The sequence below is a fragment of the Callithrix jacchus genome, chromosome 20 (genome assembly GCF_049354715.1).
Source record: "Callithrix jacchus isolate 240 chromosome 20, calJac240_pri, whole genome shotgun sequence".
Lineage (NCBI taxonomy): Eukaryota > Metazoa > Chordata > Mammalia > Primates > Cebidae > Callithrix > Callithrix jacchus.
The window spans coordinates 15,247,118-15,269,906 of NC_133521.1; the positions used below are offsets into that span (position 1 = coordinate 15,247,118).

Sequence of the window (22,789 nt, forward strand, 5' to 3'; positions counted from 1 at the left end):
CGAGTCACTGTGCCTGGCATTTGCTGTACCTGTGAGATGGGGCAGGGGGCGCCATGATCTCCTGTCTCCCACTGGGGAAGCCTTCACTCTGAAATAGGCAGTGCCTTGCCCAAGGTCACCATGTGAGTGGTGGGGAGTCTGGGCTGGACACAAGGACCTGGGAGTGGTTGCACAGGTGCTGATGGGAAGCCCAGACATTTGTCCCAGAGATCCCAGCCCATCTTCGCACCAGCTGTCAAACCATGAACACAGTCCTCAAGTCTAGAGCTTTCAGCAGCAATAGTCACTCATCCACTCACCCTTCACCTTCTCCCTGCACCAGCAGATGCTGGAGAGAGGGAGGGAGTGTTAGTCCAGAACGGCTACCTCCTGCAACAAACACCTCTGAATCTCAGTGGCTCAACTCAACAGAAGTTCTTTCTTCTCACACAAAGTCTAATCAAGCATTCTCAGTCTTGGGCAACCTTCCATGTGGTCATTCAGGGACCCAGGCCCCTTCCTTCTGGTACAGCCAGCGTGGGCACAGGCAGAGGGCAGCCCTCCTTACTGTCCAGAAAAGATAAGCTGGGAGAGCTGGGGGACTAGGCCCCAGGGGCCTTGGGATTTTCTCTCTATCCCTTCCCGGCTGATTTTTGTAGAGACGGGGTTTTGCCATGTTACCCAGGCTGGTCTCAAACTCCTGGGCTCAAGCGATCCTCCTGCCTCGGCCTCCCTGTCAGGAGGATTTGCTGAACCCATGATCGCAGTCCCCAAGTCTAGAGCTTTCAGCAGCATAGTCACTCAGCCACTCACCCTTCACCTTCCCTCTGTACCAGCAGACACTGGAGAGAGGGAAGGAGTATCAGGAAATGCCTGGAGGTGGTGGCAGGGTGGCCCCCTCATCATGCCCCTCCCTTCTCCCACCCTGGTCCTGCGGGAGTGCCCCGATCTCCCCATCCTCTCCAGAGCTGCTTCTGTGCTACTTCCAGGCCTAAGAGAGTCCCTCATGCCCCCCAAGAACAGCACAGGATTCCTGCTATCTGGGGCACAGGGTCCTGGCCACCTGAGGGCTTGTGGAAGTGGGGACAGGGACACCCCCATTCTTGCCATCCCTACCCCACCACAGAGGAACTTTTTTGCTGTCCAGTGCTGCCCATTTTTTTTCTCATCGTTACTCTAGTTATCACTCAGCCCAAGACCTTCCCAGCTCTCTCCTGCCTGTCAACAGCATCCTCATTCTTCGCGCCCGCTTCACAATTCTGTGCAGTTTGGCCCAGCCACAGCCTCCCTGAGAGCCAATGGCATCGAGCTGTTCCCCACCCCTGAACACATTCCATACCTTCCACCTTGGTGAGGCTTTCGCCTCTGCCTGGAATGGTCTGTCAAAATCCTGCCTACGTGCATGTGGCAGGGTGCCAGCACCACATGCCACAGCTGACTTTCAAGTCATAAGGGGACTAATTCTTCTTCAATAAAGATGTCTAGCAATCACCCATTGATCCATCAATTCCATCCACCCAAAGAAAAGCAGAGCAACTGGGCCATGCGAAGCATACATACAGTACTACTCGTAACAGATTCTTGCCAAGAGTATGTAGCCTGGGTCTAATCAAGCCTTTAGATCTAACTCTCAGTTTACAGGAAATAAATAGGATAGAGGAACAAATTAGGTGACATCACGAGGAAATAACTAAATTGTGTAAGACAATGGACTTGACTTTGCTCTGTTTTGTTTGGCGGGGTGGTGGTGGGGTGGACAGAGTCTCGCTCTGTCACCCAGGCTGGATAAGGCAATACCCCTTATCCTTGGTGGAGTCCTGCTGATATATTTATTTATTTATTTATTTGGAGATGGAGTTTTGCTCTGTCACCCAGGCTGGAGTGCAGTGGTGCGATCTTGGCTCACTGTACCCTCTGCCTCCTGGGTTCAAGCGATTCTCCTGCCTCAGCTTCCTGTGCAGCTGGGATTACAGGTGCCCGCCACCACATTCAGCTAATTTTTTTTGTATTTTTAGTAGAGATGGGGTTTCACTATGTTGGCCAGGCTGGTATAGAACTCCTGACCTCAGGTGATCGCCTGTCATGGCCTCCCAAAGTGGTGGCATTACAGGTGTGAGCCACCACACCTGGCCATATTTATTTATTTTTTTAAGACAGGGTCCTGCTCTGTGCCCAAGCTGCAGTGAAGTGGTGTAATCATGGCTCACTGCAGCCTCAACCTCCCCAGGCTCACTCGATCCTCCCACTTTAGCCTCCCGAGCAGCTGGGACTACAGGCGCAGGCCACCACACCCAGCTAATTTTTGTATATTTTTTGCAGACAGGAGGTTTCACCACGTTTGTAGAGAGGGGGTTTTGCCAGGCTGGTCTTGGATTCCTGGGCTCAAGTCATCCTCTTGTTTCGGCCTCTCAAAGTGCTGAGATTACAGGTGTGAGCCACCACATCCAGCCTGGAGTCCTGTTTAGCCTCAGGTCTGGCTGACCTGAAAACCTGGTTATCGTGTCCGAATTAAACCTAAACTCAGTTCTTAACATCCTAATGAGATAGATTGGAGTGACCGTTCCCATTTTATGGGAGTAGAAGCTGGATCTGGGGAGAGTAGAGGGTGCCCAAAGGGCCAAATGAGGAAAAGCCTGTGCTCTAGGCTCTGACCCAGCACCCTAGGGACATAAACTCACTTAGTCCTCACATTGGTCCTCGAAGTGGGGCTGGAGGCAGGTGGTGGAGCCTGCTGATCTTGAGCTCAGACCTCAGAGCCTGCTGGGTGGGTGGGTGGGATCAATCCAGGATCCCTCATTTCCTGGCTGGTGAACCTAAGTGCAGGGGAAATATATATATATATATATATATATATATATATATATATATATATATATTTTTTTTTTTTTTTTTGAGACAGAGTTTCACTCTTGTTGTCCAGGCTGGAGTGCAGCAGCGTGATCTCGGCTCACTGCAACCTCCAACTCCCAGGTTCAAGCGATTCTCCTGCCTCAGCCTCCTGAGTAGCTAGGGCTACTCCACAGCTGGCTAATTTTTGTATTTTTAGTAGAGACTGGTTTCACCATGTTAGCCAGGCTGGTCTCAAACTCCTGACCTCAAGTGATCCGCCCACCTTGGCCTCCCAAAGTGCTGGGATTATAGGCATGTGCCACTGCGCTGGGTCCCAAAGTCCTCGCTTTCTAAATACTTCTTTGGAACATAGTCGGGTGCCAGGAAATAAGGATCTCTACTCCCCAGCAGTTGTCCCACCTAGCTCTTGTTCTTTACGAAGTGTACCGCTTCCCTGGGCAGGCCCCTTCTTCCTCCCCGTCTTCTCCCTCCTCCCCTCTCTTCCTTTTCTCCCCTTCCTTATACCCTTCCTCCCCTCTTCTCTCTCTCCCCTTTCTCTCCTCTTTTCCCTTCTCTCTTTTTCCTCCCACCCCTACCCCTTCTTCCTCCTCTGTTCTTTTTTTTTTTTTTGAGATGGAGTCTCGCTCTGTCACCCAGGCTGGAGTGCAGTGTGGTGTAATTTTGGCTCAACGGCAACCTCCACCTCCCAGGTTCAATGGATTCTCCTGCCTCAGCCCCCTAAGTAGATGGGATTACAGGCGTGTACCACCATGCCCAGATAACTTTTTTATTTTTAGTACAGACAGGATTTCACCATGTTGGTCAGGCTGGTCTCGAACTCCTGATCTCAGGTGATTCACCCACCTTGGCCTCCCAAAGTGCTGGGATTACAGGCGTGAGCCATCGCACCTGGGCTCCTCCTGTGTCCTTGCATGGACAGAGCAGAAAGAACACTGGACCTCAGTTTTCATCCCTCCTTGTCCCTCTCTGGGCCTCGGTTTCCCCAGTTACAAAAAGAGGGATTGGACAGTGGGAATGAGAAGGCTAGTCACTTCCCATGTGCTCAGGCCGGGACAGATTCTTGAGCCTAAGTGGACCTTGGCCCCTGCCAAGGATGCTCTGCCACCTCAGGAAGTAGCTAGCCTCATAGCCCCACACCCCAGGCAGCCCATTGGGTGGAGGGTGGCTGAGGAGAGAGAGAACCCTGGCCTTGGGGTCTGTGACCCCTCTGCCCAGCCCATCTGGCTCATAGCGTGGGATGCTGGCTCCACAATTGGTTTCCCTCAAGACACCAGTACAGCTCAGTCCTGGCCCAAGGTAGGGCTGTTGCCTCTTCTGGAGTCTCAGGGATTGCTGCCACTGCCTTTAGGGATGGCTTCCATGAAGGCGGGCTGTGTTTTAATGTGCTTCCAAGGCTGGAAAGCCTCTGCAGCCTTCACTGAAGGCCTGCTGGCTGGCCCTGTGTGGTTCTGTTGCCAACTCTCATGGAGAATGACCTTGGAAGGCCAGAGCTGGGGAGCTCCTCCCTGGTGCACTAGCCCAATGCCCTCCTTGAGCAGATGGAGAACTCAGGCCACACGAGAGGCAGGGCTTCTCCAGGGCACAGCTGCAGAGTTGAGGAGCCAAGAGCCAGAGTTCTCAGGGATGGGTTGGCACCCATGTTGTTCTCTGGGCTGGGGCCAGAGCAGAGATGGGAGTGGGTGCAAAGCGAGGAGGAAGAGGCCGGGAGGTGGAGGCAGGGAGGCTAGGACACTCTCCTGGGTCCTGAGCTGCCCACATTCTGCTCATCTTGGTGGTGGGAGGGAGGTTCTCCACCCTGATGCTGTGGGTAATCTGGGGTGGCTCCGGGCCTCAGTTTCCCCATCTGTCGATATGAAGTTGGACTCGATCTTTCCTTCAGCAGACTCTGAACCAAGCCCCTGCTGACTGCAGGCTCCCTGCTGGGATCCAGAGATGCATAGATCAACAACGTCCCCCAGGGGCCTTGGGATTTTCTCTCTATCCCTTCCCGGCTGATTTTTGTAGAGACGGGGTTTTGCCATGTTACCCAGGCTGGTCTCAAACTCCTGGGCTCAAGCGATCCTCCTGCCTCGGCCTCCCTGTCAGGAGGATTTGCTGAACCCATGATCGCAGTCCCCAAGTCTAGAGCTTTCAGCAGCATAGTCACTCAGCCACTCACCCTTCACCTTCCCTCTGTACCAGCAGACACTGGAGAGAGGGAAGGAGTATCAGGAAATGCCTGGAGGTGGTGGCAGGGTGGCCCCCTCATCATGCCCCTCCCTTCTCCCACCCTGGTCCTGCGGGAGTGCCCCGATCTCCCCATCCTCTCCAGAGCTGCTTTCTGTGCTACTTCCAGGCCTAAGAGAGTCCCTCATGCCCCCCAAGAACAGCACAGGATTCCTGCTATCTGGGGCACAGGGTCCTGGCCACCTGAGGGCTTGTGGAAGTGGGGACAGGGACACCCCCATTCTTGCCATCCCTACCCCACCACAGAGGAACTTTTTTGCTGTCCAGTGCTGCCCATTTTTTTTCTCATCGTTACTCTAGTTATCACTCAGCCCAAGACCTTCCCAGCTCTCTCCTGCCTGTCAACAGCATCCTCATTCTTCGCGCCCGCTTCACAATTCTGTGCAGTTTGGCCCAGCCACAGACTCCCTGAGAGCCAATGGCATCGAGCTGTTCCCCACCCCTGAACACATTCCATACCTTCCACCTTGGTGAGGCTTTCGCCTCTGCCTGGAATGGTCTGTCAAAATCCTGCCTACGTGCATGTGGCAGGGTGCCAGCACCACATGCCACAGCTGACTTTCAAGTCATAAGGGGACTAATTCTTCTTCAGTAAAGATGTCTAGCAATCACCCATTGATCCATCAATTCCATCCACCCAAAGAAAAGCAGAGCAACTGGGCCATGCGAAGCATACATACAGTACTACTCGTAACAGATTCTTGCCAAGAGTATGTAGCCTGGGTCTAATCAAGCCTTTAGATCTAACTCTCGGTTTACAGGAAATAAATAGGATAGAGGAACAAATTAGGTGACATCACGAGGAAATAACTAAATTGTGTAAGACAATGGACTTGACTTTGCTCTGTTTTGTTTGGCGGGGTGGTGGTGGGGTGGACAGAGTCTCGCTCTGTCACCCAGGCTGGATAAGGCAATACCCCTTATCCTTGGTGGAGTCCTGCTGATTTATTTATTTATTTATTTATTTATTTATTTATTTATTTATTTGGAGATGGAGTTTTGCTCTGTCACCCAGGCTGGAGTGCAGTGGTGCGATCTTGACTCACTGTACCCTCTGCCTCCTGGGTTCAAGCGATTCTCCTGCCTCAGCCTCCTGTGCAGCTGGGATTACAGGTGCCCGCCACCACATTCAGCTAATTTTTTTTGTATTTTTAGTAGAGATGGGGTTTCACTATGTTGGCCAGGCTGGTATAGAACTCCTGACCTCAGCTGATCGCCTGTCATGGCCTCCCAAAGTGGTGGCGTTACAGGTGTGAGCCACCACACCTGGCCATATTTATTTATTTTTTTAAGACAGGGTCCTGCTCTGTGCCCAAGCTGCAGTGAAGTGGTGTAATCATGGCTCACTGCAGCCTCAACCTCCCCAGGCTCACTTGATCCTCCCACTTTAGCCTCCCGAGAAGCTGGGACTACAGGCGCAGGCCACCACACCCAGCTAATTTTTGTATATTTTTTGCAGACAGGAGGTTTCACCACGTTTGTAGAGAGGGGGTTTTGCCAGGCTGGTCTTGGATTCCTGGGCTCAAGTCATCCTCTTGTTTCGGCCTCTCAAAGTGCTGAGATTACAGGTGTGAGCCACCACATCCAGCCTGGAGTCCTGTTTAGCCTCAGGTCTGGCTGACCTGAAAGCCTGGTTATCGTGTCCGAATTAAACCTAAACTCAGTTCTTAACATCCTAATGAGATAGATTGGAGTGACCATTCCCATTTTATGGGAGTAGAAGCTGGATCTGGGGAGAGTAGAGGGTGCCCAAAGGGCCAAATGAGGAAAAGCCTGTGCTCTAGGCTCTGACCCAGCACCCTAGGGACATAAACTCACTTAGTCCTCACATTGGTCCTCGAAGTGGGGCTGGAGGCAGGTGGTGGAGCCTACTGATCTTGAGCTCAGACCTCAGAGCCTGCTGGCTGGGATCAATCCAGGATCCCTCATTTCCTGGCTGGTGAACCTAAGTGCAGGGGAAATATATATATATATATATATATATATATTTTTTTTTTTTTTTTTTTTTTTTTTTTTTGTGACAGAGTTTCACTCTTGTTGTCCAGGATGGAGTGCAGCAGAGTGATCTCGGCTCACTGCAAGCTCCAACTCCCAGGTTCAAGCGATTCTCCTGCCTCAGCCTCCTGAGTAGCTAGGGCTACTCCACAGCCGGCTAATTTTTGTATTTTTAGTAGAGACTGGTTTCACCATGTTAGCCAGGCTGGTCTCAAACTCCTGACCTCAAGTGATCCGCCCACCTCGGCCTCCCAAAGTGCTGGGATTACAGGCATGTGCCACTGCGCTGGGCCCCAAAGTCCTTGCTTTCTAAATACTTCTTTGGAACATAGTCGGGTGCCAGGAAATAAGGATCTCTACTCCCCAGCAGTTGTCCCACCTAGCTCTTGTTCTTTACGAAGTGTACCGCTTCCCTGGGCAGGCCCCTTCTTCCTCCCCGTCTTCTCCCTCCTCCCCTCTCTTCCTTTTCTCCCCTTCCTTATACCCTTCCTCCCCTCTTCTCTCTCTCCCCTTTCTCTCCTCTTTTCCCTTCTCTCTTTTTCCTCCCACCCCTACCCCTTCTTCCTCCTCTGTTCTTTTTTTTTTTTTTGAGATGGAGTCTCGCTCTGTCACCCAGGCTGGAGTGCAGTGTGGTGTAATTTTGGCTCAACGGCAACCTCCACCTCCCAGGTTCAATGGATTCTCCTGCCTCAGCCCCCTAAGTAGATGGGATTACAGGCGTGTACCACCATGCCCAGATAACTTTTTTATTTTTAGTACAGACAGGATTTCACCATGTTGGTCAGGCTGGTCTCGAACTCCTGATCTCAGGTGATTCACCCACCTTGGCCTCCCAAAGTGCTGGGATTACAGGCGTGAGCCATCGCACCCGGGCTCCTCCTGTGTCCTTGCATGGACAGAGCAGAAAGAACACTGGACCTCAGTTTTCATCCCTCCTTGTCCCTCTCTGGGCCTTGGTTTCCCCAGTTACAAAAAGAGGGATTGGACAGTGGGAATGAGAAGGCTAGTCACTTCCCATGTGCTCAGGCCGGGACAGATTCTTGAGCCTAAGTGGACCTTGGCCCCTGCCAAGGATGCTCTGCCACCTCAGGAAGTAGCTAGCCTCATAGCCCCACACCCCAGGCAGCCCATTGGGTGGAGGGTGGCTGAGGAGAGAGAGAACCCTGGCCTTGGGATCTGTGACCCCTCTGCCCAGCCCATCTGGCTCATAGCGTGGGATGCTGGCTCCACAATTGGTTTCCCTCAAGACACCAGTACAGCTCAGTCCTGGCCCAAGGTAGGGCTGCTGCCTCTTCTGGAGTCTCAGGGATTGCTGCCACTGCCTTTAGGGATGGCTTCCCTGAAGGCGGGCTGTGTTTTAATGTGCTTCCAAGGCTGGAAAGCCTCTGCAGCCTTCACTGAAGGCCTGCTGGCTGGCCCTGTGTGGTTCTGTTGCCAACTCTCATGGAGAATGACCTTGGAAGGCCAGAGCTGGGGAGCTCCTCCCTGGTGCACTAGCCCAATGCCCTCCTTGAGCAGATGGAGAACTCAGGCCACACGAGAGGCAGGGCTTCTCCAGGGCACAGCTGCAGAGTTGAGGAGCCAAGAGCCAGAGTTCTCAGGGATGGGTTGGCACCCATGTTGTTCTCTGGGCTGGGGCCAGAGCAGAGATGGGAGTGGGTGCAAAGCGAGGAGGAAGAGGCCGGGAGGTGGAGGCAGGGAGGCTAGGACACTCTCCTGGGTCCTGAGCTGCCCACATTCTGCTCATCTTGGTGGTGGGAGGGAGGTTCTCCACCCTGATGCTGTGGGTAATCTGGGGTGGCTCCGGGCCTCAGTTTCCCCATCTGTCCATATGAAGTTGGACTCGATCTTTCTTTCAGCAGACTCTGAACCAAGCCCCTGCTGACTGCAGGCTCCCTGCTGGGATCCAGAGATGCATAGATCAACAACGTCCCCCAGGGAGCTTGGGATTCTAAGAGGGGAAACTTGAGGGTCCATCCTGATTTGGGCAAGGTATTCCCTGGATTAAAGAAGAGCTTGTCAGACCCAGAATGGAGGGGCCCTGAGTCCCTCCCGGCCCCCTAGCACCCTGCTTTTTATTCCTTGGCCCTGCTGGCCTTTAGTGTGTTGCCCATGTAGGAGCCAGGGGCCCCAGGCCAGGTCCTAGGGCATGTTCCCAGCTTGTAGCAGGAGAGGACGCCCTGGTACTCAGGCAGGCAGGGTCCAGCCTCCCGGGCAGTTCCCAGTATGAGGAACCTAGGATGGTGCTCAGCCCAGAGCCGGGTTGGTTCCTTGGTAACATCCTGAGGAATCCAGCGGCTCCACGCTGGCTCCCTTCCTCTCCCCTCCCACCCTCCTGCCTGCGGGGGCTGGAGGCGGAGGCAGCCAGCCTCTATAAAAAGCGAAAGAGCTCTGGCGGCATCGAGGGGACAGCACTGAGCTCTGCCGCCTGGCTATAGCCGCCTGCCCGGGCACCTGCCTGGACCCTTGCCCACCCTTGGCCATGGCTCCAATATCTCTCTGGTGGCTGCTCCACTTGGCCACCCTCTGCCATCTGACTGTCCCGCTGGCCGGTAAGTGGGACCTGGACTCAAGCATGAACAGGGTTGGGAGCCCTCAGCCTTTCCTCTGCCCCTCAGGCCTGACATCAGGGGCCCCAGGCCCTGCCTGGGTAAAGCTGAAGGTCAGTGGCAGCCCCTTCCCCAGCATGTGCAGGAGGGGGCTGGGAACCTCCCCGGCTCCAGATGCAGTACTGGACAGATTTCCAGTTGCCAGTGACTGCCCTTGCCTGGCCAGTGAGCACAGAGAGGTGGTGTAGGTGGCATAAAGGGGCCAGGTGTGGGTGTGTCAGAAAGGAGGGGGTGGAGGGAACCTGCAGAAGCTCCTGGTGGGCACTGGGGTGGGACGCCCTGGCTGACAGTGGCTGGCTCTTTCCATTCAGTATTAATGTGTAACCCACAGCCCTGGCCCTGGGTCAGGCCACAGTTGGGGATTTCTCCCGCTCTGTTTTCAAAGCCTCCAGGATTAGGAGGCCCAGGACCAGTGAAGGTCAAGGTCACTGCCGCTCATGGTTGGGGCTTGCCACTGCTGCCCTAGTCTATCGCTCCCATTGCTCTGCCTCTGTCTACCCAACACGCTGTCTTCCTCATCCAAGCATGGTGTAGAAAATGCTTTTGCCTCTAGCCACTTGCTTACTGAAGCCCAGGACCTGGTAGGGCACATTATTAGCCATCCCACCTGATGTGGATAAGATGGAGGCCCAGAGAGGTTTAGAAACTGGCCCAAGGATGCACAGCCAGCAAGTAGGGCAGGAGAGGTAAAATTCTTGGAACTGAATGCAGGAGAGAGCATAGGTGCACACTCACTGAGTCTGTGGGCTACACCACCTCCTTGAACCGCTAGCCAGCTCCCTCCTCAGGGAGTGCTCCCACCATTTGGCAGGGTGACACTCAGAGAAGGTGAGACTGCCTGTGGGCACATGGCAAGTTTGGGAGAATGAGAAGTAGTCCTCAGCTCCCAGATGTTTCCATGGAGCGAACTCACCCTAGGGCAGGGAGCAGGTGCATGGGTGTGTGGGCATGTGGGGAGGCGAATTCCTGCTGGCTTCCTGCTTTCTGGGCTTGGGCCCTGAAGCCTGAGGTGTCTGGGGTCAGTGAGCACTGGAAGGTGGGGAATCAGATGGTGGAGGCTTTGCCACAGTCTTGCTGTGTGACCCTGGGCAGGGTCTTGCCTCCTCTGGTCCCAGCTGCTGCATCTTTAAATATAGCTATTACCTCTCTGGTGGGGTGGGGGAGGGTGATGAGGTTCCAATGCCTATGGGGGTGTTTTGAAGGGGGTGGAGGAGGATTACTTTTACTAAGCCGAGAAGGGGGAAGGGTCCTAGGCTAGGATGGAAAGGGGACTCTGGGGGACCCTGGATGTTCTGACTAGCAGCCTGAGGCTTTAGAACCAGGCTTCTGCCCTCATCTTGGTCATTGGCTTTAATGGAAGATCCTGGGTATTATTGCAACCTTTCTCAGCCTCAGTTTCCCTTTCTGTAAAACCGGGCATTCGACCAGGCTCACCTTGGAAGCCCTCTCCAGCGCCGACATGTAAGGCTCCGAGAGGCCCTCAGGAGCCCCTACAGGACTAGGGGGTGGTGTAGAAACCAGAGACTCCAAGAGGAGGCTGGGGGATTCGTAGCTGCTGCCTTGACTGGTGCGGGACAGCTGCGTCAGTCGCCAAATGTGGGTTTGTGGGGCTGTGTCAGGCAGGAGGCTTCTGTGCTTTATATAACAAACCTGCCTCTACAAGTCAGTGCAGAGCATTCTCCCCCTCCAAGAGCTGACGCATTCACTCCCACTCAAGTCCCGGCAAGAAAGAGAAAAAACCAATCTGTTTTAAGCTCCTATAGCCCGCCCCCATCATTAGCAGTGGGGGTGGATGAGGAGGGCAGGGGAGGATAAATTCAAGAGTGTCAGATCCAGGCCCCTGTCGAATTTAAATGAAAATTCCTCCATTCCTTCAATGAATACTTATTGGACATCTACTGTGTGACAAAACTGGTTCTAGGTACAGGGGCGGCATCCATAAATAAAACAGCCAAGGACCTCAGCCCTCGGGGTGCTGTAATTCACCTGAAGAGGACAGATCATACACCAAATAAATCAGTAAACAATTTGGTCTGTTGGAAGAAGAAAAACACAGTGATCAAAAAATAGAGAGGGGAGGCCAGGTGCGGGGGCTCACGCCTGTAATCCCAGCACTTTGGGAAGCCAAGGCAGGTGGATCACCTGAGGTCAGGAGTTCAAGACCAGCCTGGCCAACATGGCAAAACCCCATCTCTACTAAAAAATACAAAATTAGCTGGGTGTGGCGGTGCTAGCCTATAGCCCCAGCTACTCAGGAAGCTGAGGCAGGAGAATCACTTGAAACTGGGAGGCAGAGGTTGCAGTGAGCCAAGATTGTGCTATTGCACTAAAGCCTGGGTGACAGAGCGAGACTCCATCTCAAAATGAAATAGAAACGGGGGGAGAGAGGTGTTGACATTTTAAATAGGGGCTAGGAAGCCCACTGAGTAGGTGGCTTTGCACAGTTTGGAGGGAGGTGAGGGAGGGAGCCATGTGGATATATCTATGGCAATGGTCCTCAGTGAGTGATTTTGCTCCCCCAGGGGCCATTTGGCAATTTCTGGAGACAGTTTTGCTTGTTACAAATGTCCCAGGGTTTCTGGTTCAGTTGAGCTAGTGGCCTCTAGTGTGTGGAGGCCAGAGATGCTGCTAAACATCCTGCAGTGCACAGACGGCCCCAAAACAAAGGATTGTCTGGTCCAAAGTGGCACTGTTGAGAAATTCTGCCCTAAGGGAAAAATGCTGCAGCTGCTAAAAAATGCTTATTCTTACAACCACACTGTGAAGCGGCTATTGGTCACATCCATTTTATAAGTAAGGAAACTGAGAGCCTGAGTGACTTGTTCAGGACACACAGCTGAGCAGTGGCTCAAGCCCTGTCTCTATCACCTCACCCAGACCCAGGACATTTCCCAAGTCTCCTTCTAAGACCCTGGAAGAAGTCCTTGAGGTCCAGTCTAAAGGACACTTCCTCCAAGAAGCCTTCCCTGGTCATTTGAAATTGGAAGTGGTCTCTCCCTCACGTAAACCCCAGTATGTTTGTGGGATGTTCGGGAATATTGTGTTTCTACCTGGCATCTAGGATAGCCTAGAACAGTGGGGTGTTTAGGGGCTGGGTAGAAAACTAGCTCTGCCACCACGAAGCTGTGAGGCATTGGGCACATTTAACCTCTCTTATTCCCAGCTTCTGCATCTGTGAGGTGGGGACAATAATACTCCCTTTGCAGGGATGTTGGGAATTAAAGAGAGTAGACATGCACGTGCTGGACACAGGGTTCGATACACAGTAGATGCTCAATTTAAGAAAAAGCTGACATTTTGTGTGCCTGTTTTACCTGCCCATAAGGCTGGGACGCTTCTGAGGGCAGAGGCGGTCCTTGTTCACCTCACTGTACCTCACAGCACGCAGCACAGGGCCTGGCAAGAGGAACGAGCATTTGCTGATTGACAAAAAAACAGAGTGATCTGAGGGCATTTATTGGGATGGAAGTGCTCTCTCCAAGCTCAGCACCAGTGCCTATGGGAGAAAGAGCTGAAGGTTAAGGATAAGAGGTCCTGAGATTCTATATATACTCAAAAGTAATTCCAACAAGTGTTGGCTAAATCAGGGAAGTGGATGAATGGACGACGGATGGATGGATGGATGGATGGATAGATGGATGGATGGAAGAAGGGATGGTGAGGGGATGATGAGGGATGGATGAGTGGGTGAGATAAAAGGGGGTGGAGGATGGACAGGTGGTAGGTGGGGGAGAGGGAGTGGGTAGATGGATAAATAGAGATGAGTAGGGGATGGGTGATAGGTGGCAGGTGGGTGGGGAATGGGTGGAAGATTGATAAGAGTGGGTGGACGGATGGATGGCTAGGTAGATAGATGCATTACAGAGAGATAAGTAAATTGAAACATAATTTCATTCAATGAATATTGATTGAGTACCCAGCTTGTGCTTGATGCTGGGAAACTGTGATACCGAGACAGATGAGGTCCCTGCCTTCCTTCATTCCTATGAATAGATAATAGATGACTGGCTGGATGAGGTATTGTTTCCATTTACAGAAAAGAAAACTTCAGCTCTGAGAAGGGACAGGCTCCCCAGATTAGTTACACAACCTTCCTGGTAGGACCAATAACTGAGCCAGCCCAGGACCATTTAGGCACCATGCAGAGGGTGGGGACTTTGGAGACAGGAGACACTGTGGCTCTTTACAGCCCTGGAGGTGGGCAGTGGCTTTCCCCATCCTGGATTTGGGACATAAAGAATGGACCTTCCTTCCTACCCACTGGGCAGCCTCCCTTCACTGGGCAGCCTCCCTTGCCTCTTCCTATCTCCTGTCACTCAGAGGCACCATATTTTCTGGAGTTTTCCCAGGAAGACACCTGCAGGCCAGTTTAGGGGACTGCCACCTGGCCTCCACTCAACAGGGCCTGGGGAGGCCACAGGTGAGTCATCCTGAGGTCACATTGCAGAAGGAGGATGGCCAGCCCACACAGTGACTTTTATACCCTTGTTACTCAGAGAGAAAGGACAGCCCTGTGACTTGGGGGGCCCCTCCTGCACATCCCCCTCCAACCTCCTAAAGCTACTAGGGCTACTGCTTGATGACTCAACTCAGACCTGCAGGCCCTCAACCACCTCCCCACAAAGCAGGGTGGGTCAAGGCTAAGGTAGAGCGATGGAGAGAGGAAGCAGCAGATTCTGTAAAGTGTGTGTGTGTGCGTGCGCGTGCGTGCGCACGTGCATGTGCGTGCGCGTGCGTGCGCACGTGCATGTGCATGCGCCTGTAAATTAGGAAGGTGGAGTATGTTTACATGGCCACATATATGTAAGTATTTGTGCATGAGCAATTCGTGTTCTGGTGGAGCCCAGGGATGGGCTGGGGGTCTCCCAGGCCCTGAAGGGCTGATAAGATCAGCTTGCTTTCTTGCCTGCCCTGGCCTCCAGATGTTGGGGTCTTGCTTTTGCTGCACATAACCTTGACCCAGATCTGAAACTCAAGCTCTTCCTTGTTTTTTATATTCATTCTCCCTGAGCTCACACTAAGTAGAAAAAAATTTGCTGGGAATTTTAGGAGACAAGGGAAGGTGGAAATGCAATGCAAGCAACTTCAATCGTTTGTGTCAAATATTTGGGTTTAGATATTCTCATCCTGTCCTGGCATTTCTCTGGCTCCACATGACACTCAGCTACTGCCTGCCCCTCCCGCCCCACTCTGCCCCCACCCTATTCATACCTTCCATCTCCAATCCTCCCCCCACTCCTCTTGCTCCAGGAACTTCAAATGTCTCTTCCCTCCTAGGCAGGATGACTCTACCTTTCAGGAACTGCCCTCAGACTCACTCTGGCTCTTAACAGCAGAACAAAGGATTATCTATTCAGCAGAGCCCACCTTCCTTAGAAAGCAGTTATAGTTATATGTTTTTAAGAAGTTTATTGCTAGGCATGGTGGCTTGCATCTGTAATCCTGGCTACTCCAGAGGCTGAGGTAGGAGGATCGCTTGAGGTCAGGGGTTCAAGACCAGCCCGGGCAACACAACAAGACCTCATCTCTTAAAAAAATTAACCAGGCATGGTAGCATGCACCTGTGGTCCCAGCTACTTGGGAGGCTGAAGCAAGAGGATCTCTCTCTCACTGTTTCTCTTTTTTTTTTTTTGAGACAGAGTATCACTCTGTCACCCAGGCTGGAGTGCAATGGCATGGTCTTGGCTCACTGTAACCTCCGCCTCCCAGGTTCAAGCAATTCTCCTGTCTCAGCCTCCTGAGTAGCTAGGATTACAGGCGCATGTCACCATACCCAGCTTTTTTTTTTTTTTAAACAGAGTATTGCTCTGTCACCAGGCTAGAGCGCAGTGGTGCGATCTCAGCTGGGCTCAGTGAAACCTTCACCTTCTGGATTCAAGCAGTTCTTCTGTCTCAGCTTCCTGAGTATCTGGAACTACAAGTGCATGCCACTATGCCCGGCTAATTTTGTATTTTTAGTAGAGATGAGGTTTCATCATATTGATCGAGCTGGTTTCAACTCCTGACCTCAGGTGATCCACCCACCTCAGCCTCCTCCTGACCTCAGGGGGTCCCTCCTCCCTGGCCCTGCTGACCCGGGGATTACAGGCGTGAGCCACAGCATCCAGCCAGGAGGATCCCTTGAGCCCAGGATTTTGAAGTTACAGTGAGCTAGGATTACACCACTGCACTACAGCCTGGGCAACAGAGCAAGAACCTATTTCTTAAAAAAATAAAAAAAATTGGCCAGGCACGGTGACTCAAGCCTGTAATCCCAGCACTTTGGGAGGCCGAGGTGGGCGGATCACGAGATCAGGAGATCAAGACCATCTTGGCCAACATGGTGAAACCCCATCTCTACTAAAAATACAAAAAATAGCTGGGTGTGGTGGGCACCTATAATCCCAGCTACTCGGGAGGCTGAGACAGGAGAATCGCTTGACCCCAGGAGGCAGAGGTTGCAGTGAGTGAAGATTGCATCACTGCACTCCAGCCTGGTGACAGAGCGAGACTCCTCCTCAAAAAAAAAAAAAAAAATGGGGGTGGGGTGGGAATAAGACAGAGATAAGGGGACAGGCAAGGTCACAGGCCCAGTGGAGACTGGAGCCAGGCCTGGTAGGAGAACTAGTTCCATCCCTTGCTAATTGTGTAGCTGTGTGACCTTAGCAGATCCCTGTCACTCTTAGACTCATCCCCCCTGCAGCACAATGGACCACTTAATTTTAAAAATTAAACTCTTAACACGTGCCAGTTAAAAAAAACTTTAAGAATTCAGGTTTTTAATCTTATAACAAGCCTACGAGGTAGTATTTTTGTTCCTACTTTATAGGTGGGGAAACTGAGGCGTAGAGAAGTTTGGCGGGAGAGGGAGGCTGAGTCAAAGGCCTTGAAGGCCAGGGTGTGCAGGGAATCAGCTTTGGCTTGGGTGGGATGGCCAGGACAAGCTGGCACGGGGTTGGGAAGCCAGATGCCCACAGACATCCCTGCTGACAAGGGACTTCTGTGGACTCAGGACAGCACCACGGTGTGAGGAAATGCAACATCACGTGCAGCAAGATGACGTCGAAAAGGATACCTGTGACTTTGCTCATCCGCTATCAACATAACCAGGCATCGTGCGGCAAACCTGCCATCATGTAGGTACCGCCCTCGAGGCCTCAGAAATCCCCTTCGGGCCCTTAGAATACTCCCAGGCCTCTGAGAACCTGTGTCTATACCTCCCCTCCCAGACCTGGGCTCCCAGGCAGAGTCCTCAGCACACACTTCTCTTGCCCCTGGCCTGCAGGCCACCTCCCTGACCTTAATTTCTGTGCCACATGGCTAAGGTGGAGAGTAGCTTCCTGAATGGCCCAGTGTGGCTGGGTGGGAGCCACCCTGGCTTGTGGCCTGGAGCAGTCATCAAGGGTGGTAATTCCTCCTGGGCTGAAGCACATGTTACCCGGCACTTGAACCCATGAGATTTCATGGGTGGGGGCAGGGTGCAGGGAGGTGCATGAGGGTCCTAAAATGCAGGTTCCAGACTCCAGCAGACCTGGTGCAAATCCTGCCTTCCCGCTTACTGGCTGGGTGGCCCTGCTTTCATTGCTTACTTTTTGCATGTTGATTTCCTAGTCTATAAAATGGGTTGCTAGGACATGATGTAACTGGGGTGCTTGGCAGGGGCGTGGTGGCTCACACCTGTAATCTCAGCACTTTGAAAGGCTGAGGCGAGTGAGCCTTCCAAATCACCTGAGGTCAGGAGTTCAAGACCAGGCTGGCCAACATGGTGAAACCCCATTTCTACTAAAAATACAAAAACTAGCCAGGCATGGTGGCGGGCACCTGTAATCCCAGCTACTCAGGAGACTGAGGAAGGAGAATCGCTTGAACCCAGGAGTTGGAGGTTGCAGTGAGCCGAGCAAGTCTTGCTCTGGGCAACAGAGCAAGACTCCATCTCTAAAAAGGAAAAAAGAAAAAAAATAAAATTAAGTGCTTGGCAGGGTGCTGACAGTAGGAGCTGTAGAGATTACCACCTCCATTTGGCAGAAGAGGAACTGGGGCCACTGTGAGACTGTGAGACTCTGGGGAGGGATGGAGCCATTCTCTCCCCGGCTGTTGATGACCCTGGCCATCTTGGCCACTTGCTCCTCCTAGGGTTTCTCTTGGGATCTGCCTAAGCAGCCTGCCCTGAGGCCTTTCCCCAGGACTGACTTTTGGGCCCTAAAGCAGCCTCAGCCAGACCTAAGGGCCTGGCACCAGGAAATGCCAATGGCTTTTTGCTTTCTAGGCTCAGCTAAAGGAAGTCTGGCACTTCCTCTCCTCAATTACGCAGTTTCTAAGGTGGGTAAGGTGCTGAGCGTGCTCCTGCCTGACCTCTTTGCTGCGCAGTCAAGGATTACTTCCCCAAGACACCGCCAAATATATTTTGTTTTCTAGATGAAGGGGAAGAAGGAAGTCGGGGAGGGGGTCACTTTGCCCAGGGGGCCTGCACGCCTGCTTCCTGGACTTTTCTGGCTTCCTGGAGCCAGGTGCCTTTAATTCACCTCTCCGAGCCTGTTTCCTCATCTGTAACATGGGAATGAGCCTGGTACCCACCTGTGGGATGGGTGTGAGGTTTAAATATGGGCAAAATGCCAAGCACAGGCTACGGCATGGAGCCAGGGTCTCTGTCAGCTCTGAGCTGTGGGCTTGGTGGTGACCAGTCATAAACGGCTTCAGAAGTTCAAGACTGGAGGGCACTTGGGCTCCCAATGAGGCTGCATATATTTGGCTCTACCCCTACTGCCCATGAACACACATCAGGAGGGGAGGAGGGTCCGGAGCATAGCCTGTAGCCATGAAACTGAAGGAGAGGAGCAACAAGACTCACAAAGTCTCATAAGGCCTGTTCCAGAGTGAGGAGGCCATATAGAGCTCACCTGCACACACCTGGCATCAGAGAACACCTGTGAAGTCCCTACCCCAGCAGGAGACCCAAAGCCCAGAGCCCCCTGCCTTAACGGGAACAAAATTAGCCACATTGTTATTGTTTTCAGCTGTTACTGATCTACTCTGAGTCAGGTGCTTCGCATAATTTACCTTTTTTTACAGTAACACAAAAGTAGGGTAATCACCTCATCCCTGTTTGCCTGGGACTTCCCAAGTTTTAAAATGGAAAGTCCCTCATCCTGAGCACCCCCTCCATCCCAATTTTTCTGGGATGGCTGGTCACCCTACAGAGGGGAGGCTTTCCTATCTCCATTTCTCAGGTGACGACGGGGAGCTCAGGAGGGTGGGCTGCCCAGGTGGTCAGTTGCCTCACAGCTGCTAAGTGGGAGAGCAGGGTTTCCAGCCGGGTCTGTTCGTCCGCAGGGCATTGGTGCTGTGCCCGCACACCATGCTGGCCAGGTTTCTGGTATTTGGGCATCACTGGATTCCTGTCTTCCTCCCTTGTAGCTTGGAGACAAGAGAGAACAGGCTGTTCTGTGCTGACCCGAAGGAGAAGTGGGTCCAGGAAGCCAAGCAGCATCTAGACCGCCAGGCTGCTGCTCGGACTCAAAATGATGGCACCATTGAGAAGCTGATCGGCGGGAAGACGCCCTGGACCATCCCTGCCGCCGGGGTAATGGAGGAGTCCGTGGTCCAGGAGCCCGAAGCCACAGGTGAAAGCAGTAGACTGCAGCTGACCCCTTCTTCACAGGAGGAACAGAGGGCCCTGGGGACCTCCCCAGAGCTGCCGACGGGAGTGGCTGTTTCCTCAGGGACCAGGATCCCCCCGACACCAAAGGCTCAGGATGGAGGGCCTGCGGGCACGGAGCTTTTTCGCCTGCCTCCTGTCTCTACTGCTTCCTCGTGGCAGAGTTCTGCTCCCCACCAACCTGGGCCCACTTCTGACGCCCCGTCCACCCAGGCCCCCTCCACCCAGGCCCCCTCCACCCAGGCCCCCTCTGCCCAGGCCCCCTCCGCCCAAGCTCCCTCCACCCAGGCCCCCTCCGCCCAGGCCCCCTCCACCCAAGCTCCCTCCGCCCAGGCCCCCTCCACCCAGGCCCCCTCCACCCAGGCCCCCTCCACCCAGGCCCCTTCCACCCAGGCCCCCTCCAACCAGGTCCCCTCCACCGAAGCCCCCTCCACCCAGGCCCCCTCCACCCAGGCTCCCTTCACCCAGGCCCCCACTACTTCCTCCCCAGCCCCAGAGAACACTGGGTCTGAAGGCCAGCCCGTGTGGAGGCAGGGACAGAGCCCCAGGCCAGTGCCGTCTCTGGAGCCGGAGATGGGTCCCGTGCCAGCGCACACGGATGCCCTCCCGGACTGGGGACCTGGCAGCATGGCCCACATCTCTGTGGTCCCTGTCTCCTCAGAAGGGACACCCAGCAGGGAGCCAGTGACTTCAGGCAGCTGGACCCCTAAGTCTGAGGAACCCATCCATCCCACCTCAAATTCCCGGAGGCAGATCATCCTTATCACTCCTACCTCTGACACCCAGGAAGCCACCAGGAGGCAGGCGGTGGGGCTGCTGGCCTTCCTAGGCCTCCTCTTCTGCCTGGGGGTGGCCATGTTTGCCTACCAGAACCTCCAGGGCTGCCCTCGGAAGATGGCGGGAGAGATGGTGGAAGGCCTTCGCTACGTCCCCCGGAGCTGTGGTAGTAACTCCTATGTCCTGGTGCCTGTGTGAGCTCCCCCGGCCTGGGTCTAGTTGTTTGACTCAGACAGCTGCCTGGGGTCCCTCATCCTCATACCCACCCCCACCTAAGGGCCTGGCCTGAGCTGGGATGATTGGAGCAGGGAGGTGGGATCCTCCAGGTGCACAGGCTCCAAGCTCCCAGGCACACCCAGGAGGCCAGGCTTGACTACTCTCCACCTTCCAGGGACAGACGGGGTGGCCTCCTAAGTCACCCCAGCCCCAAAACTCTCCTCTGCTGCTGGCTGGTTAGAGGTTCCCTTTGATGCCATCCCAGCCCCAATGAACAATTATTTATTAAATGCCCAGCCCCCTCTGACCCATGCAGCCCTGTGAGTACCACAGTCCTCCCATCTCACACGTGAGCCTCAGGCCAGGCCCCTCTGCCCACTCCCCCAGGCCTCATTATGTCTCCTGGTCCTGCTGAGGTTGACAGTCACCCCGGTCACCTGTGGTGCTATCTCCCCAGCCCCTCTGTACAGAGCCCACTCCCCACTGGTGACGTGTCTTTTCTTGCATGAGGCTAGTGTGGTGTTTCCTGGCACTGCTCCCAGTGAGGCTCTGCCATGGCTTAGGCATTGTGGGAAGGGGAGATGAGGCTGTCTGGTGGCTTTGACAACTGGTGGCTTTCCTCCTTGGCCTATGCTGTGCTAAGTCTGAAGGCTGGGTTCTGATCCTAGTTCCACCATCAACCCACAAAGTTACTCCCATCTGTGAAAGGAAAGAGGGGGGCAAGGAATACCCATCCCCCTGACATCGCTCATTGACCTGAAGCCCTTCTCTCCAGTCCCAGATGCAGCCTCCCAGTCCTTATTAGCAGAGCACTTAGTTCCTCCCGATGGACTAACTTGTCTTTGGACCCTGAGACCCAGAGGGCCTGCAAGGGAGTGAGTTGATAGCACAGATCCTGCTCTGTGGGTCCCCAGATGGAGGTGGGCAGAGCAGAGACCATCCCTGAAGGCCCCACCCAGGTTCAGCCACTGAGACAGCCCGAGCTCTGCCTCCCCCCACCCCCTAAGAGGGAGAAGGGAGGGCTCCAGGCACATGTCTAAGAAGCCCAGGAAAGGTTTCAGGAGCAGCCACACTCCTGACGCTCCTTCAGGGACTCCCACAGGCAGCCAGGCCTTGAGACCCTCGTGATCCCACCCCACACATGTCAGATTCTTTCCTGAAGTCTGGGTTCCCCTCCCACCTCTCTCACTCCTTGAAAACACTGTTCTCTGCCCTCCGAGAACTTCTCCTTCATCTTTGTCCCCACCGCAGACAGGACCAGGGATTTCCATGTTTCCACGTGTCCCCTGTTTGTTTCTGAAAGGGACTCTACCCGGGAAGGAGGGTGGGACATGGGAAAGGGCAAGTTGTAAGCATAAAGTCATGGCTTCCCTTTTTGGGCTACTGAAGGCTCAAGCATGCCTGGATGGGGTTGCACCTGCCAGCCTGGCCCCTCAGAGTCCCTCGTGGCAGCTCACCTCTCCCTTGGATTGTCCCCAAGGCTGACCCTTGCCCTCTACCTGAGGGGCCTCTCGTCGTGGGCTGGATTCTACCCAGGTGCCAGGAACACACATTCACAGATGGATGGTTGGAGGAAGGAAATGCAGCTCTGGTCCACAGAGAGCAGGAAGCTGTGTGGCCCTGCCCACCCGGCCTCTGCACTCCCTTGCTGGGCATGGTGCAATATATTCAGGAAGCTCAGGGAATGGCTCAAGTGGGCTCACTCTGGCAGCTCAGAGAGGGTAACAGTGGGTCCGATGCACTTTGTTCTGGCTCTTCCAGTCTGGGAGAGCCTTCCAGGGGTGGGGCACCCGCTGATGGGGCCCCTCCTCCTTTGTGAGGAAGCTGCTGGGGACAGCTGGTCCCCCTTCCATGGACACTGTTAGTTTCTCCAAGCGGGACATGGATGAGGATGATGTAGGAAGATTTGGAAAGGGTAGATTGATCCTTTGACTTTTCCAACCCTCATCACCAATGTCTGTGCCGTTTTGTATTTTACTAATAAAATGTAAAAGTCTTGTGAATCAATGCAGGTTATTTCTCTGGGGACAAGTCCAGCAACCAGGGCTTCAGGGGGTAAGGAGCTGGGGAGGGCCAAGACCACTTTCAGCCCTGGAGACCCCTGCCTCCAGTTCACGTGGGGCAGTAGGGCAGAGATTTTTTTTTTTTTTTTTTTTTGAGATGGAGTCTCACACCGTCACCCAGGCTGGAGTCCAATGGCACCATCTCGGCTCACTGCAACCTCTGCCTCCTGGGTTCAAGCGATTATCCAGGCAGAGATTTTTACAGTCATCAAGAGGAGAAGCACCAGGATCGGAGTGAGGAGGGCCGGGCCCTTGGCTCGGCTCTGTTCCACTCGGCTGTCTGATGTTGGGCCAGGGCGCTCACCTCTCTGGGCCTGTATAAATGTGAGTGTGAGGCCTCTCTTCATCTGGCAGGATCAGAATCCCTCTGAAGCCCTACCCCATGCCTGCTAAACCACCATGCCCGGGGCCCTGGGACCACCACTGTCAGTGAACTAGTG

The 22,789-nt window shown here is 53.9% G+C and overlaps 1 protein-coding gene across 1 annotated transcript; it reads left to right on the top strand.

The window, feature by feature from the left end:
- The first annotated feature begins 9,452 nt into the window (after nucleotides 1–9,452).
- Nucleotides 9,453–22,289, top strand: CX3CL1 (C-X3-C motif chemokine ligand 1). Its single transcript, XM_035281725.3, has 3 exons — nucleotides 9,453–9,602; nucleotides 16,651–16,774; nucleotides 19,053–22,289. The coding sequence occupies exons 1-3, from the start codon at nucleotides 9,533–9,535 to the stop codon at nucleotides 20,266–20,268; spliced, it is 1,410 nt and encodes a 469-aa protein (XP_035137616.1). The 5' UTR covers nucleotides 9,453–9,532; the 3' UTR covers nucleotides 20,269–22,289.
- The last annotated feature ends 500 nt before the right edge of the window (nucleotides 22,290–22,789 follow it).